The 13792-nt window shown below is 39.6% G+C and overlaps 1 protein-coding gene across 1 annotated transcript in view; it reads right to left on the reverse strand.

The window, feature by feature from the left end:
- The window catches only part of LOC139712172 (ankyrin repeat domain-containing protein SOWAHB-like), a gene marked incomplete at its 5' end in the record, with an annotated part of 30497 nt that extends 17382 nt beyond the window's left edge, over window positions 1-13115 (reverse strand). The window contains 4 exons of the mRNA XM_071624011.1: window positions 1578-1658; window positions 2139-2211; window positions 5877-5882; window positions 13020-13115. Coding sequence (XP_071480112.1) covers window positions 1578-1658; window positions 2139-2211; window positions 5877-5882; window positions 13020-13115 — 256 coding nt within the window. The remainder of the gene's footprint in view (window positions 1-1577; window positions 1659-2138; window positions 2212-5876; window positions 5883-13019) is intronic.
- Between the last annotated feature and the right edge of the window lie 677 nt (window positions 13116-13792).

Below are 13792 nucleotides of genomic sequence, written 5' to 3' on the forward strand. Positions count from 1 at the left end.
AGGTAATAATGACCCAATATAGATGTACATATTCAATTTCTCTTGATTATCATACTTATTGGCACATAATGAATTGGTTTATATGATATACCTCCATCATAGAGTAAGAGGTTTCTGATAGACAGAAAGTGTTTATATAAAGAGTAACACCTTGGGACAATATATACATGTATATAAATATGCACAATCATCAAGAAATACATGAATATATATTTTAAAAAGATGTCACAAATATGGCCTATTGCAATCTGTTGCAGCCCTCTGACCAAGAATAATATATTTTTGCTCAATTTTCCGGGGGCTCTTTCCTTTATTCTCTCCCGAAATATGGAATTTCAGTTCAGGTTTCCCTGAAAACCCTCTATTAATGGTCATGATAAAATTCAAGTATACAATGTATGTGTGTATACATATATTCTCACTATGTGCAAATGGTAATTTCGATACAGGTTTTACATGATTATGAGTTAAAATCAAATATGAATGTATATTGTATAGATATATATTGGAATGTCTGACCATAGAATAAATGGAAGAAATACCAGGGTTAGTCAATGATTATATCTTGAACAGTACAGTGACAGTAAACATCTGGCACCTATTAAGGCCGCCCACTATCTGTAGATCTCATTATGCAATTATATGTTTCACAATACATATATGTATGTGCTCCCAATAATTGGCCTTCCCCTCTCCTACAAACGAAAAGTAAGATTGATCACTAGACTTTAATCATGAGAAAATGTCCACTTTTCAAGTCCTTCATGAAAAGATTAACATGGAGGATATGTCCTAGATGCTATTCCCTTTTCAGGTGGGAACAAAGTGAAGATGGACCCCCCATTCATGGCCATTAATCCTATCAAATTGTTTTCATTGCACAATCTGTACTTGATGCAAAATCACATTGATTCCTAAACAATCATAAATGGGAGTCAGAAAGATTGTCAGCGTGCACTTTTCAGTTCCAGCTACATTTTTCTTTTTCTTTTTTGTTTGTTTGTTTGACTGATTGACTCACGTTCTTTAGCTGATATAAACCAGGATGAATCATGTTTCATACCATTCTTTCTTTTTTTTAAATCGACATGATTTGCTGTGACTATTGAAGGAAGTATGCTCACTGATACACATCTTTCTAGATAATCAGACCCTTCCCTGGGAATGCCTACTGGGGGCGCTAGTGATGTGGAATTTGTTGTCACCAAGGGTAAATCAGAGCCATAATATTCATCAAAAGACATATGTTTTTATACCCCTAATTTTGGGGAGACTGGGTAATATATAGCAAGTTGATTGGACATTAAAAGAAAGGGGGGGGGGGGGCAGAGGTTTGGTGGGGCAGCAAAAAATTCACTGCTCCATGTACGGGAAATCACAGACAGTCTCTAGCTGGGGGGTCAGGGAGGAGCGTCGGGGAGGCTTGCTGCCCGAGCGGCGGAAGGACAGGCGATTGAGCACACGGGACAGGCCCCGCCCGCCATTCCCCTCCCCATCCTCGGGGAGCGGGGACGGGAGGGGGCTCCTTAGGGGGTCCGACTCCATGCCTATGATGTCGGTTGGGAGGCTCAGCTTACGTTTGATGTAGTTCGAGGCAGCACTCTGCAGGTAGTGGCGGGGCTTGCGGCCGCTGTAGTCGCGCTTGTCGATGTCCGCATCTGGACAGAGAGAGAACCAGACAAGAACAATAATTCTTTCAGTCATGTCATCATGCCCGAACAGGTACCTGGAACTTCAGGAACATTTCCATAGCCTATGTGTATGTGTGTATGACCCTATTCACACTTGAAAACTAAGGGCTGACCCCGTCAAAGGATTAGCATTGTATGTTTTGTAAAGCATTTTGTTTCTTTTCTAAGCCACAGTCCAGAGGTAAAATGGGGACAGGGGGAGAGAAACTTTTTAGGGGGAGGGTGAAATCGTTCTACCATTTCCACATTCAAGAGGGGGAAAAATTTACCCTGTTGGGGAATATTACAAGTGGGCCAGAGTATTAAAGAAAGTTATTGCATTTCAACATTTTGAGCATTTCAATGAAACTAATAATAATGGTCGCAACCACATACGCATTGAACAAGATGGCGTGATCTATAATAGGACAACGTAAAGATGAGGTGAAGTCTTGACAGTTTACTCACGGTACTCTGTAACCAGGAACTGCATGATGGCTTCTTTGTTGTGCATCGCTGCTATATGGAGTGGTGTGTAGCCCTGAGTCAAATATAGGAGAAAATAGAACCAAAAAAAAAATGCCATTAGAAAGGCCCATCTCAGCATTCAATATCCAAATATTACCAATATCATACTTTATGACTACTGTCATAAATGAACATCACATTTCCATTAATGTTAGCAATTATGATAATAACAATAGCAATAGGAATATAATGATAAGAACGTGTAAGATATGCAGTGACAATCAGAAATGCTGATTTATTGACAACAAAATGGTGATATTTCCTGCAGCAAATTTTCCATGGTCTTGATGGGTAAACATCTACAGGTAATCACACTTAAAAAGGTAAACCCCCCCCCCCCCCCAAAAAAAAAGAAAAAAACCAACAACAACAAAACCACATACATGTCATTACACACCTTGTCCAGGACTCTCAAGGACATCAAAGATAGGAAAAATGGACATTTGTCCCCTTTTTCTAAGAACGATCTTTGCCGCAATTGCCAAAGATCACCGTGGCGACCCGACATTAACAACAGCTGGAGGCGCAGATTGCGTGTAAGGGTATATGCCCACAGATCATCACACAAATTTTTGCCAAAAGCACTTCCGATACCACCAAGGGAGGACGGACAATTACATGTCCACGAGAAATGCGGCAGCCAGCGAGAAGCGAGAAACGCCATTCCGTCTCAGATTCCAAGCAAGGGAAAATGCACCAAAGGGAAAAAAAAACTTAAGGCTGTACATAAGCAGCACCGGCAAACAGACTACACAACAACAACAAAAAAAGGAAAAAAATCAGTGAAATCCAACACAAATCAAGACACTGATTACTAAAATGATGGTTAGGGTCATCTATGAATCATGTCATTCAAGTGTCACTCTATGGCAGTTCTCTTGGACAAACGACCGTTGCGAGGCAAATACGACACTCATTCATTTGCTGTGTGATATGTGGCCAGTCATCACACTACACTGATACTGTTGCAAACCCTGGACCGACACTCTGAGAAGGAATTCGAATTAGGGTGATCCTTAGATACCCTAGATACGAAACTCAAGATAAACTTGAAAATAAAAAATTTCAAATCTTGACTGCCTCAAAAAATATGAGTAAAGTCATACTTACTTTCATATCAAACACAAAATCTTGCATCAAAGGCATCTTTGGTCATATGTGAACAAAATAATTTGTCTTTTTATGCAACGGCTGCCACTACACTCTGAAAGATGGTGTGCTACATTCAAAATGTTGTTCTCTGAATAGGTTACATTCCTTATTTTTCACTTCATTGATTTCCTTGTCACTTAAACCATGGTGTCCTTGATATTTATTTCAAAATTTGGCATCGAGAGCATCAGTATAAAATGATGCTGTGTAACGTTCAACTTCTATATCAAATCACACATTCGAAGCATAATCCTACCATTTGAACAAAAACTAAATTTGAGGTAGAGAGCTATTTAGTGCTTTCCTGATTGCTTGTTGGCTATGGCTGATATCCTTCTATAAAGATTTTAGAAATTCAAAGAGGTGGTGCATGCTGCAACCATTTCATTATTAGGCCAGCTGTACATTTGGTAGTTATCGCCAACATGACAATATTGAAAGTCACGGCAGCCACTACATTAATACTGTCAAATTATTGATTCATCATCTCTTCCACGATGATTAATTGTCTCAAGATTTTGCTCATGGTGGAGGAGAATGCATGCTAGAGGATATAAATTTATGTGCATATGCACATTTCTGTCTGGTGGGATAAATCAAAAGACGAGTTCACATTCCCCTATTACCGGTACACCTTCAGTTTAAAGTAAACTTGAACTTATTCTGAGCAGGCTACAAAAAAAAAAGAGAGAGAAAGAAAAGAAAAATCCGATGTTCCTCGAGGTACAAGAAAAGTTAAAGCTGGTGTGCATCGTATTATAAAACCAATCTACAGGCCTATTGAAATCATATCAAAATTCGAGGGGACGTTCCCTTTCCTGCTATGGCCTATATTTGTCCAATCATCCCCTCCCTCCCCCAACCTCCCCCAACCCCCTCCTCCTCCCATTCTGCATAAAACATATCAACAGGGGTATAACAAGCATCACAATAATTTGTGCTGTAATTGGTGTAGGGATTTGCTGACAAGATTTGCCTGGAGGGAAGAACAGTATTGTTTTGGGTAGATTTTTTGTGTGTGTGTCTTCAAAATCTTTCTTTCATATTGCCTCATCTCAACGCGTCTCATCTTCGCCTTCGCCGTCTCGCAAGCATCAAAAGGGACTAAGGTCAACGAGGGGAGTAAGAAGGGTAACATTAAATCGCCCTCCGGAATCATCACTCCGCACAATACCTGTCACGTTCTTTCTTGCGACTCCGACAACTGCTCGTTGGGTGACTGCGAATATGATTGACAGGTGCAATTATGCCAAGACAGTGGTATTGCTAAATGTTTCTGCGCTGTGACATATTAGTTGTTGCTTTTTGTCCCAATACTGCACAAACTGCGGTTGGCATTCTGACCGAATTCGTCATAAATCCGTTCAAGTAATACCCGCAATTCACCGAATATTGTCAGAGGTATTATATCAACATCCTCCAATCTTTAAATCCTCAATATGTCAACAAATGTCACTTTCGTGACCTCGGAACAAAATCTGGGACCACTTTCTTTTCTTTTCACTTTCTTGTTCAAATTAGGTCACATAGAAATTTGTATAATTTCGCAATTTATCAAGGACAACTCTGACGATTTTGACGGTAAAACCAAAGTGACACAAATCCCCATGTCATGTCAGCTAAGACAAGAAAGCTTGTTGCTATGTATAAAAATGTATGAGTCTTTTTTTAAACATTCAGTCTTCCCTTCATGGGAGGGTAAACCTGTCACAGAGAATCTTTGTTTCTTTCTTAAAAAACAACAACAAAAGCAACAAAACAAAATCAAGAACACAACAAACAGGAGATCAACAAGAATTTGAGAGAAATCAGAGAAATACTGAAAATCATCTGACAATGCATGCTCGTTAAAGCAGTTTTGATCACTTGACCTTATCTAACGTCCAATGTGTTGTGATTGCTCTAGACTTTAACATCCTTAAATTATGAGTATACAAATATATTCAGTGTGTGTATTTTGTCTTGAAAATACTCAGTCTACATTGCACGCGTAATGACATACAGTACTGTAATGTCCATACAAATATCCTTCGTGAGAAGATAAATTTCTCAAGATGGAACATAAGAGGAATGACATTTGATGGCATGGAAAGAAAAAGAAAAGGAAAAATAAGTAGCTACTCAGAAAACATCATCGGATCTTATATTACCTTATTTGTCCCAGGGTTGACAAGACGTCATATCTCAGAACTCATTACTTTTTTGGAGAGAACATACACTTTTATAGCGCTGAAACATTTTTGCAAAATGAAATAATATTGATGTCAAATAATGTGGAAATGTTGTTTTGGAATTCATTAATAATTGTAGTGTTTTAAAGGTCAAATTAGAGTTTTGGATATTCAAAAGTGAGTTAGCAGTATTTTGATGTATGCCAATTGAGATATAAGGTCTTGTTACCCCAGGGAGGATATATAGCTTTGTGGGGTTACTATATGACATCATCTATTGAGTTATAGTGTTGTGGTACTGGTGTTTTAGTGAAACCTAAATGGTGCACCTGTAAGTGTACAATAGTGTACTTACCCCTTGCTGCAGTCACATTGGTCCATCATAGAGGAAGCATCCAGGAGGAAAAGGAAAATAGAAATATACATTATCAATTCTGATCTCCGGTACAATATATATTTAAATCTCTCATTTCAATGGCAAGGGAGAATCTTGTAGTTACAGCTGTACATCATTACCAGTTATCAAGCACTGATTTTGGGCAAAGAATATTGACAATACATCAGAATACAAGACAAAAGATCCATACAGCCCAAATGCGATCAAAAAGGTCAAAAGACATCTGGGTTAAACATCAACAGCAACAATAAATGTTTACAGATATAAAGCGGCAAAATTGGAGAGTTAATTTATGCATCATATGTTAGACATGTCAGACGAACAATCTTGCTTTTCTGTCCAAAAGATTCCAATATTGCACAAGTCACAGGTGAAATGAAGGGAATTTAATGTCAGAAATCACGAAAATGTTAGAATGATTGGAATTCAAAAACTTTGTTGTTGTTGTTGAATGAAGTATGTACTTTGGTGTTTTCCACTGATCTGTTGTGTTAGCATACAGTTACCTTTGCATCTCCTACATACTTGACTGTGTATGAACTTCAAAGCCCATTTTTTTCTGAACTGTATTTATCTGACAGCTAGCATTCTCGTCGCTTGCTTGTGGCAGTTTTTAGGATAAGTTTGATATAATTTAAGAGCTTAGATTCTTGAAAAATCTTAATTGTCAAATCAGTTTTCAGCCAGTTTATCAGGCTCTTGTGTGGACAGCTCACATGTGCTGTATATGAAAAGTTTCCTTTTTTTTTTTTGCATTAATTTTTGTGAGTGGCCTGATATTTAGGTAATTAACAACTCACAAAATTATTGCCTCCCATAACAAAAATGCACTGTATTATCATTTCCAACTTGAAGGTTGGAGATCACTACCATGTTGATATCAAACATGGCCTGACCTCCTCATAAGAACTTACAGTATCATTCTGACAAAGTGAAACCTTGAATGGCTAAACTCTGTCCTCAATATCTACAGAGGTGTCTTAACCCATTGAGGATGGACTGATTTTGCTACAACACACATTTCCCATAGACACCTGCCTGAGTATAGTCGGGGACTCATCCTCAACGGAGAAAGAAGCAAGCATGCAAAGAGTTAGGCAGAATGAGGAAACCTAGAGTTAGGCAAGAGTCTTGCCACCACTGGGAGAACACACAGCTTCACCTGTAGGTCCATTTATCATCCCACATAACTGCCTCCTGTCACCGTCCTGTCTGACCAAGAATCCTTTTTTCTTAGTCATTTACTGCAACCCCTCCCTCAAAAACTTCACCCCTGCTGTGGCTGCAGTAGACAAGTCCAACTCTCTACAAACATAGCCACTGTGTGGACACTTCTACCTGCATTTGGGGGTGGGGAGGGGGGAGTGGAGAGGGAGGGGGGATTTCTTGTGGTAGTCTCCTCCTTTGTTGTTCCTAGAGCTTTTGAGATCAGACTGACGGGCACTTCTGGAAGTCGTAAATCACGCCTCTGCACCAAGTAGGGTCTTTGAAAATGGGGTTAAAGGCCACGAAAAGATTTGGGAACCTGTAGGGGAGAGCGGCTGAGATGATCGAAGCTTTGCCGTCATTTCACCATGGAGTGTAAAAGGACATCATTCTACGTTTGTGTGAGCACGCTTCATCAGAACATCTACAGGAACATAATTTTTAGGACTTAACTCATCTACTGCAATGATGTTGTGAAACATGACAAGCTGTTAGTAAATGGATGAAAGAGGGTCAGTGTGCATTTACTCCGCATCAGTAGACCAAGTTCTGCCTAGTTTCTACAGAAAAAAACAATTATACTGAAATCCCCTTTCAAACTACAAAACTTTATTTCTATTCTCATTTTCTGTGTTTCAAATTACCGGGTGTCAAGACTTCAAATAATGTTTACCCTACGACTACACACGAAAAACGACATTCTACACACTTCTGCACCACAAGCTTCGTGGCCCGTCAATCAAACGCTCAGCGCCTACTAAAACGTATGCATGTAAGCGTGTGTACATACAATGCGTGTACGCCCTACATGCACGCATTGCACACACATAACCACAGAGCACATAGCTTGCACAACAAATGATTTAATGTCTTTCGAAACAACTGTCCATTGGAAAATTCTCAAGACTGTGATCGGCCACACATAATACACAAACTTTGGGTTGGGAAAAACACATTACAAGTTCGCTTTCAGACTGGAATGCAAAAATCACTTACCGTACTGTAAAAGTGGATATTTTCGCGCGACTAATTTTTCGCGCTTGGCCGGGCAAGACGAGTTTCGCGTGTTTCTAATTCCGTGAAACAAGATATCAACTACTGGAACATATGGCACGCAAAAATATGCGCGAAAATTTCAACACCGCAAAAATTTCCACTTTTATTACAGTATGAAGCAGAAAGGACCAGGAACATCAATGTACACTTATTCCAAGAGGTTCTTTGAACAATCTGAAAGGGCTCAATATCTCATGACAGAGAGAGAGACAGAGAGGGAGAGAGAGTCAATATGTCCTTTAATACCCAGATGATGAACGGGAGGTTTGAGGATTTCCTTTGGATGTTATGAACATCGAGTCTGACAGGAGTTGGAGACATGAATCAAAAAGCCAAACTACATTCTAACCTCCCCATGAAGGACATACCATTGAGTTAATGGCCAGTTTAACATGCCCTAAAATATCCTGTTAAAGATAGTCAGCCTAGGTTATCTTTTTCATTTTTTCCCCCCTAGTCTTTCCTTCTCTTTTATTTTTCATCTTTTATTACAAGTCTTTCCACCTTCGGTCTTAACTACAACTCTATAAATGGGAAATTAAGCCCACATGCAGCACATTCTGCTAATTAGATCAATCTTTTCGGTTGGTATTTCTGCTTATCGTACGGGAAATTACGGCGGCGGAAGAGTCGTTACGACATCGCCCATACAGAGCATTAATGTCACTTGTGATTCTCAAACGGTGTATCTGGGGACCGGATAATGACATCCTCTGACCAGGTAGGAAATAACATTTTTTCCAGACTTTTTTACTACAGTAATAACAGCTAGTATACTACCAGCAATCAAAATTTAATCTCTTTGAGCTAGTCTGCAGGTGAAATTACACATTCAGAATTTTTTTGGAATCCCAAAACAACAAATTTCTATAAAAAAAAAATCACTATCATTGGCAACAATGTCACAATGATGTTATCCATCCTGTTAATATGTTCCTTAACAAACTTGGATGTTTAAGATTACTCTAGAAATACATCAATTGTCATACCTATCTAGGTAGACAAACATTAGGCAAATGCTCATTTTGGGCACTTTTTTTAATTCCTTTTTTTAAAGTCTCCATTGTGATGCATATATCTTGAGTACAGAAAATTTGCCATTACGATGTGATACCTCTATCTTGGTTTCACCAGCACAACACTTTTTGTTTGTAAGCCAAAGTGCCTTAGAATAACAACAAGCTGTCCTGCAGGTCTCCCTTTTGCAGTTCAGAGCACGAGCAGATTACAGGCGCGAGCTCAAGCTTTGGGTTAATTCCTTGAACCAGGAAAAGCCACGCTATTTTCACCAATCTCAATCATAGGCTCAAGTACAGGAGCCAAATAGAAGCACTTGATCCCTTTTTCTTTCTTTCTTTTTTTGGTGTGTGTGTGTTTGTGCATTTGTTTTTTATCATCATATTTATACTCAATGCAAAACTGTGAAGTTTCTGAACTGTGACAGGTCAAGAGAAAAGTAACCACAATGAGTATATTAAAGTTGAGGGTGGAGGTGGGGTGGAGGTGGGGTGGGAAGGAGGGGTGTTAGAGGGGGGATATCAAAATCATTTCTAAGGGGGGATATTCATCCTTTAATCTCCTGGGCTGAGCCAGTACTTCATAAGGCTCAGTGACAGCTGAGGCTCAATGCCAGTATTGTTTGCACCATGCTATTCCAGGTATGTGTAATTGCTCTGTGTTGCACTTGTGTTTCCTCCTTGTCATCAGCGATGCCAGTCTCGCACTCCCAGACCCTATTGCCATCCACAAACCCACTCAAAACAGACAAACAAACAAACAAACAAAGAAACGCAGATGTACGAGTGTACCATTTCAACTTCTGTATATTAAAGTTATTTTCCCATACAGATATTTTCACGAATGAGGAGGTCACAGACATTTTCACAAGATGTTGTTTGCGTGAATTGATATCATGGCTTATTGTAAGGGCACTATCACCCTAATGCATGGTGACATTTTTGCGTGTTGTTAAATTTGTGGTCCATCAGTGATTCGTGAAATTCATAAAAATTAAACCTCTGCAAAAAATAACAGTTTATAAGGTACTGTAGATGTAAAAACTTATGTGCATTTTTTTTTTTTTTTCACACTGGGGAAACTTGCTGGATCTCTATTTTGAATATTTCAGATGAATGATAGCATACATGTATTTGTTTGTCCAAAATTTAATCTCTGAAATATATCTGCTTGTTCTTATTTCTGTGATTGCTTGCTTCAATCTCTGAAATTCATATCATTTCCAGGTATATTGTCTAAGTGACGGTTTAATCGATAATTCCTTCCCAGCACCTTTGCATGATTCTCATGGATGCAAATGTTGTTCTGCTGGGATGGATTTTGAATTTATCATATACTGTAGGCCTATTCACCAAAATCCAAACCAACTTCCAAGCAACATTGGATTAAAAGCCTGCTGCATGGCACGATGGGTGTTAAAAGGCAAAAAAAAATTTTCAAACATTGAGGGATGGGGTGGGTAAGGGGGAAAAAGAAGACAAGCATTCGGTACCACAATGATGGGGGGGGGGGGGGGGGTTTCATGGGCCGCTGCATTTCTACAGGATACAAGTTCAGCTAGAATCTGACCCTCGATCCAAGTCTTACAGACTTTTACCACAATGACATATTCGTGTCTCCCTTCACACAAACTTTACTTCCATCAAGTCATATGTTGAACTTTTATTGAAAAGTAAGAAGTTGCCCATTGAATTCCCACTGAACTGCAAAGGAGAAATGTGCTTGGTGATTGAATGATATGTGCAGGTGTGTATATTAAAAGTATACTGTAGTAGGTCTAAGTGCTCATTTTTCCAAATCTTTTGATGGAAACACATTGATCTGTCAGATATTTTCACTGTGAACAGATATCAAGTGTACATCTGAACCGGTGTCGCTTCTCACCCGGGCAGCCAGCACATTACGAAGCCTGCCCTCACGAGACTAGACCACACCACCTAATAGTGATTTGATTTCTGCTATCACTCAGACGGCTTACGAAGTCCCAGACCAAGCCATAAATCATACCTAATACACACACACAAACATACATACATACACACACACACACACACACACACACACACGCACGCACACACACACACACCAACAATTAACTTTTACAGGCAACATTTTTCCCTCTCTCTCTCTCTATCAAGCTATCTCCTATTCTGTCTTGTGCCATACACCAAATACCATTGTTGTAATTCCAAGAGAACATCATGTAGCAACTAATAACTGTTGCAAGAATGCAGAAGGTCGCATGTAAAGAGCTCTCGTCCCATTGCGCCACGACTGAATGATGTGTGTGCGGCAAGTGTTTCGGGACGCAGAGGACGAGTCGCCGCCGCAGGGACTATTTCTGAACGCCGCATTCTTGCGCAGACAAGAGGAATGGATAACATTTTCTTTCTTCTATCTTTGTCTAATTCTATTTTCTTTTTTCTAAGCTATTGCATCCCCATCAATTTGCTTGAAGATCAAGATCCCCTTGCAGTAATTAATAATAGCTGCTGGTACGGATTTGCGAGGTTGCAGATGACTGAAATACCAAGATGGCTGACTCTTTCCCTATTTTGTTTCTTGATCTCCCCTTCCCACCCCTCTCCCCCCCCCCACCCCCACAACCTAAGTGGTGACACAATTACAATACCAACAAAAAAATTATAACTCTTAATTTCATATGATATGTTTTACGCATCTACGCAGGAGTAAGCCATCTGACGACCCTCCCCCCCCCCCCAGCCGCAGCAGCAGTAACAACAAAAACAAAAAGTTACTATGTTATCTTAAAGAGTTGAAAACTCTACGTAAGGTCTACATGCATGATTACACTTTGTTTTCCATTTCATTTCATGGATTCATAAAGCCTTTGGGTCATTTGACATTCACTGAATACAACAGCTATCTGGAGTAGATATCAATATCCACAAACTATTTTTTTCTTCTCCGTAACATATCAATTCTTCTTTAAAAATTCCATGCACTGCTTTCAGCTCTAGCTGTTTTACCACACTGGATGTCTAATTGCTGACCACTGGTGACTAAATGGCATTAAGATCTCCGGGCATGCTAAAAGATGATTTAGCATGGGCGATGCGCCACATACATATTCCGATGTCTGCAGTCAGGGCTATTAAATAAACACCGATATCATTATAGCATATGTATGTAATTAATCAACACAAATGCCTTCATCATAGAGTACAGTTGAATTGAAATGTGGTTGTAGTGGTGGTGGTGGGGGGGGGGGGGGAGGGGGGGGGGAGAGGACATGTGTGTGATAGTCTTTACACCAGACCCACTCCAAAAGGATCTAATGATGATGTTATCACACACACACACACACACACATATGTGTCTTCTCTGACAATGAATGATCTGCCTGAATTTTGCCTAAAAATCAACTTTGTTCAAGTTAGAATGTAGCATACATCAGCATTGGTAACGGGAATGGTGAACAAATGAAAAAATCACACACAAAAAAAAAATACATTTAAGACCTATGTTCTTTGGGTAATATCCATGAATATGTCACAGAAAAGAATTCCACGAAGAGTTAATGTAATATAAACCATAATACTGTTCTTCTTTTCTTCTGTTTAAGGTTGAACTATGATTTAGTTATGGAATGACAATGATGTGCTGCGTGAAGATTTCAATAGTCATAAAGTTCTTTTGAATGTTAATTAGACTGTAAGTGTAAATTCCTGTGTGTTTCGAGAGGGATGTTTTGTTTTCTATGGACAGATCGATACCCAATGTTGATGTTTATGATTTCAGCGTTTTAATGTTACTGCAGAGACTGAAGAATCAGTTCTGGTCCCTTGTCCCATTTCTCACCGATCTCATGTTGATATCAATGCCCCTGTCAGCCACCAGTCTGATCATTTCTTTCTTCCCGTGCTTGGCTCCCCAGTGTAGGGCACTCTGCAAAGAAAAGAGAACAGATCAAGATGCCCGTAAGTCCATGGTATACATGCTCAGTGAAAAAAAGATACTTTAAAAAAATTTGAAGACAAAAATCACTTTTCGGTTAAAGGTGCATAGTCCCGGTAGTGTAGAGGGCGCTGTTGATGATACTGCCGATCACCGTTAGCCTTGATACGAAGATTACCGAAGTTGAGCTGTCATCAAGAGTAAAGTGCGTAGGTGTCGCTAAGTAACGCTGCCTACGTTGTCTTCTCTGCGCATCGCGCAGTCTGTAGTAATGCCAGGGTGCGTGCATGTGTGCTTTTTATTATGACATCACAAAAGAAGTTTGCTGAAGCTGTCATCCCCCTCAGCCGAATCATGAGCCAAACTGTGATCGGACCACTGACTACAGAGAATCGGACTTCTTCGGACTCGGGGAAGTGGGCCACAGCGTAAGCGCTAAAGAGGAGTCGATAGTGTACGTCTCTATAGGAAACTTGCGCCGTGCGCCCACGTATGCATTTGACTAAAACACCGGGAACATGCACCTTTAAAAGATGGTAAATTGCATATCTGCCTATGTGTTAAAATCAAATTTCAGAAAAACACATTCATAATAAAAAAGAAAGATTTGATTTTATGTTTGATGAGAAATAGGGATCGTTTGAGACATGGTAAAAACATACAAGTTGGCAGCTCTG

This window comes from Diadema antillarum, unplaced genomic scaffold, assembly GCF_040938485.1.
Source record: "Diadema antillarum isolate AM-2024a unplaced genomic scaffold, OU_Dant_1.0 seq00001769_RagTag, whole genome shotgun sequence".
Lineage (NCBI taxonomy): Eukaryota > Metazoa > Echinodermata > Echinoidea > Diadematoida > Diadematidae > Diadema > Diadema antillarum.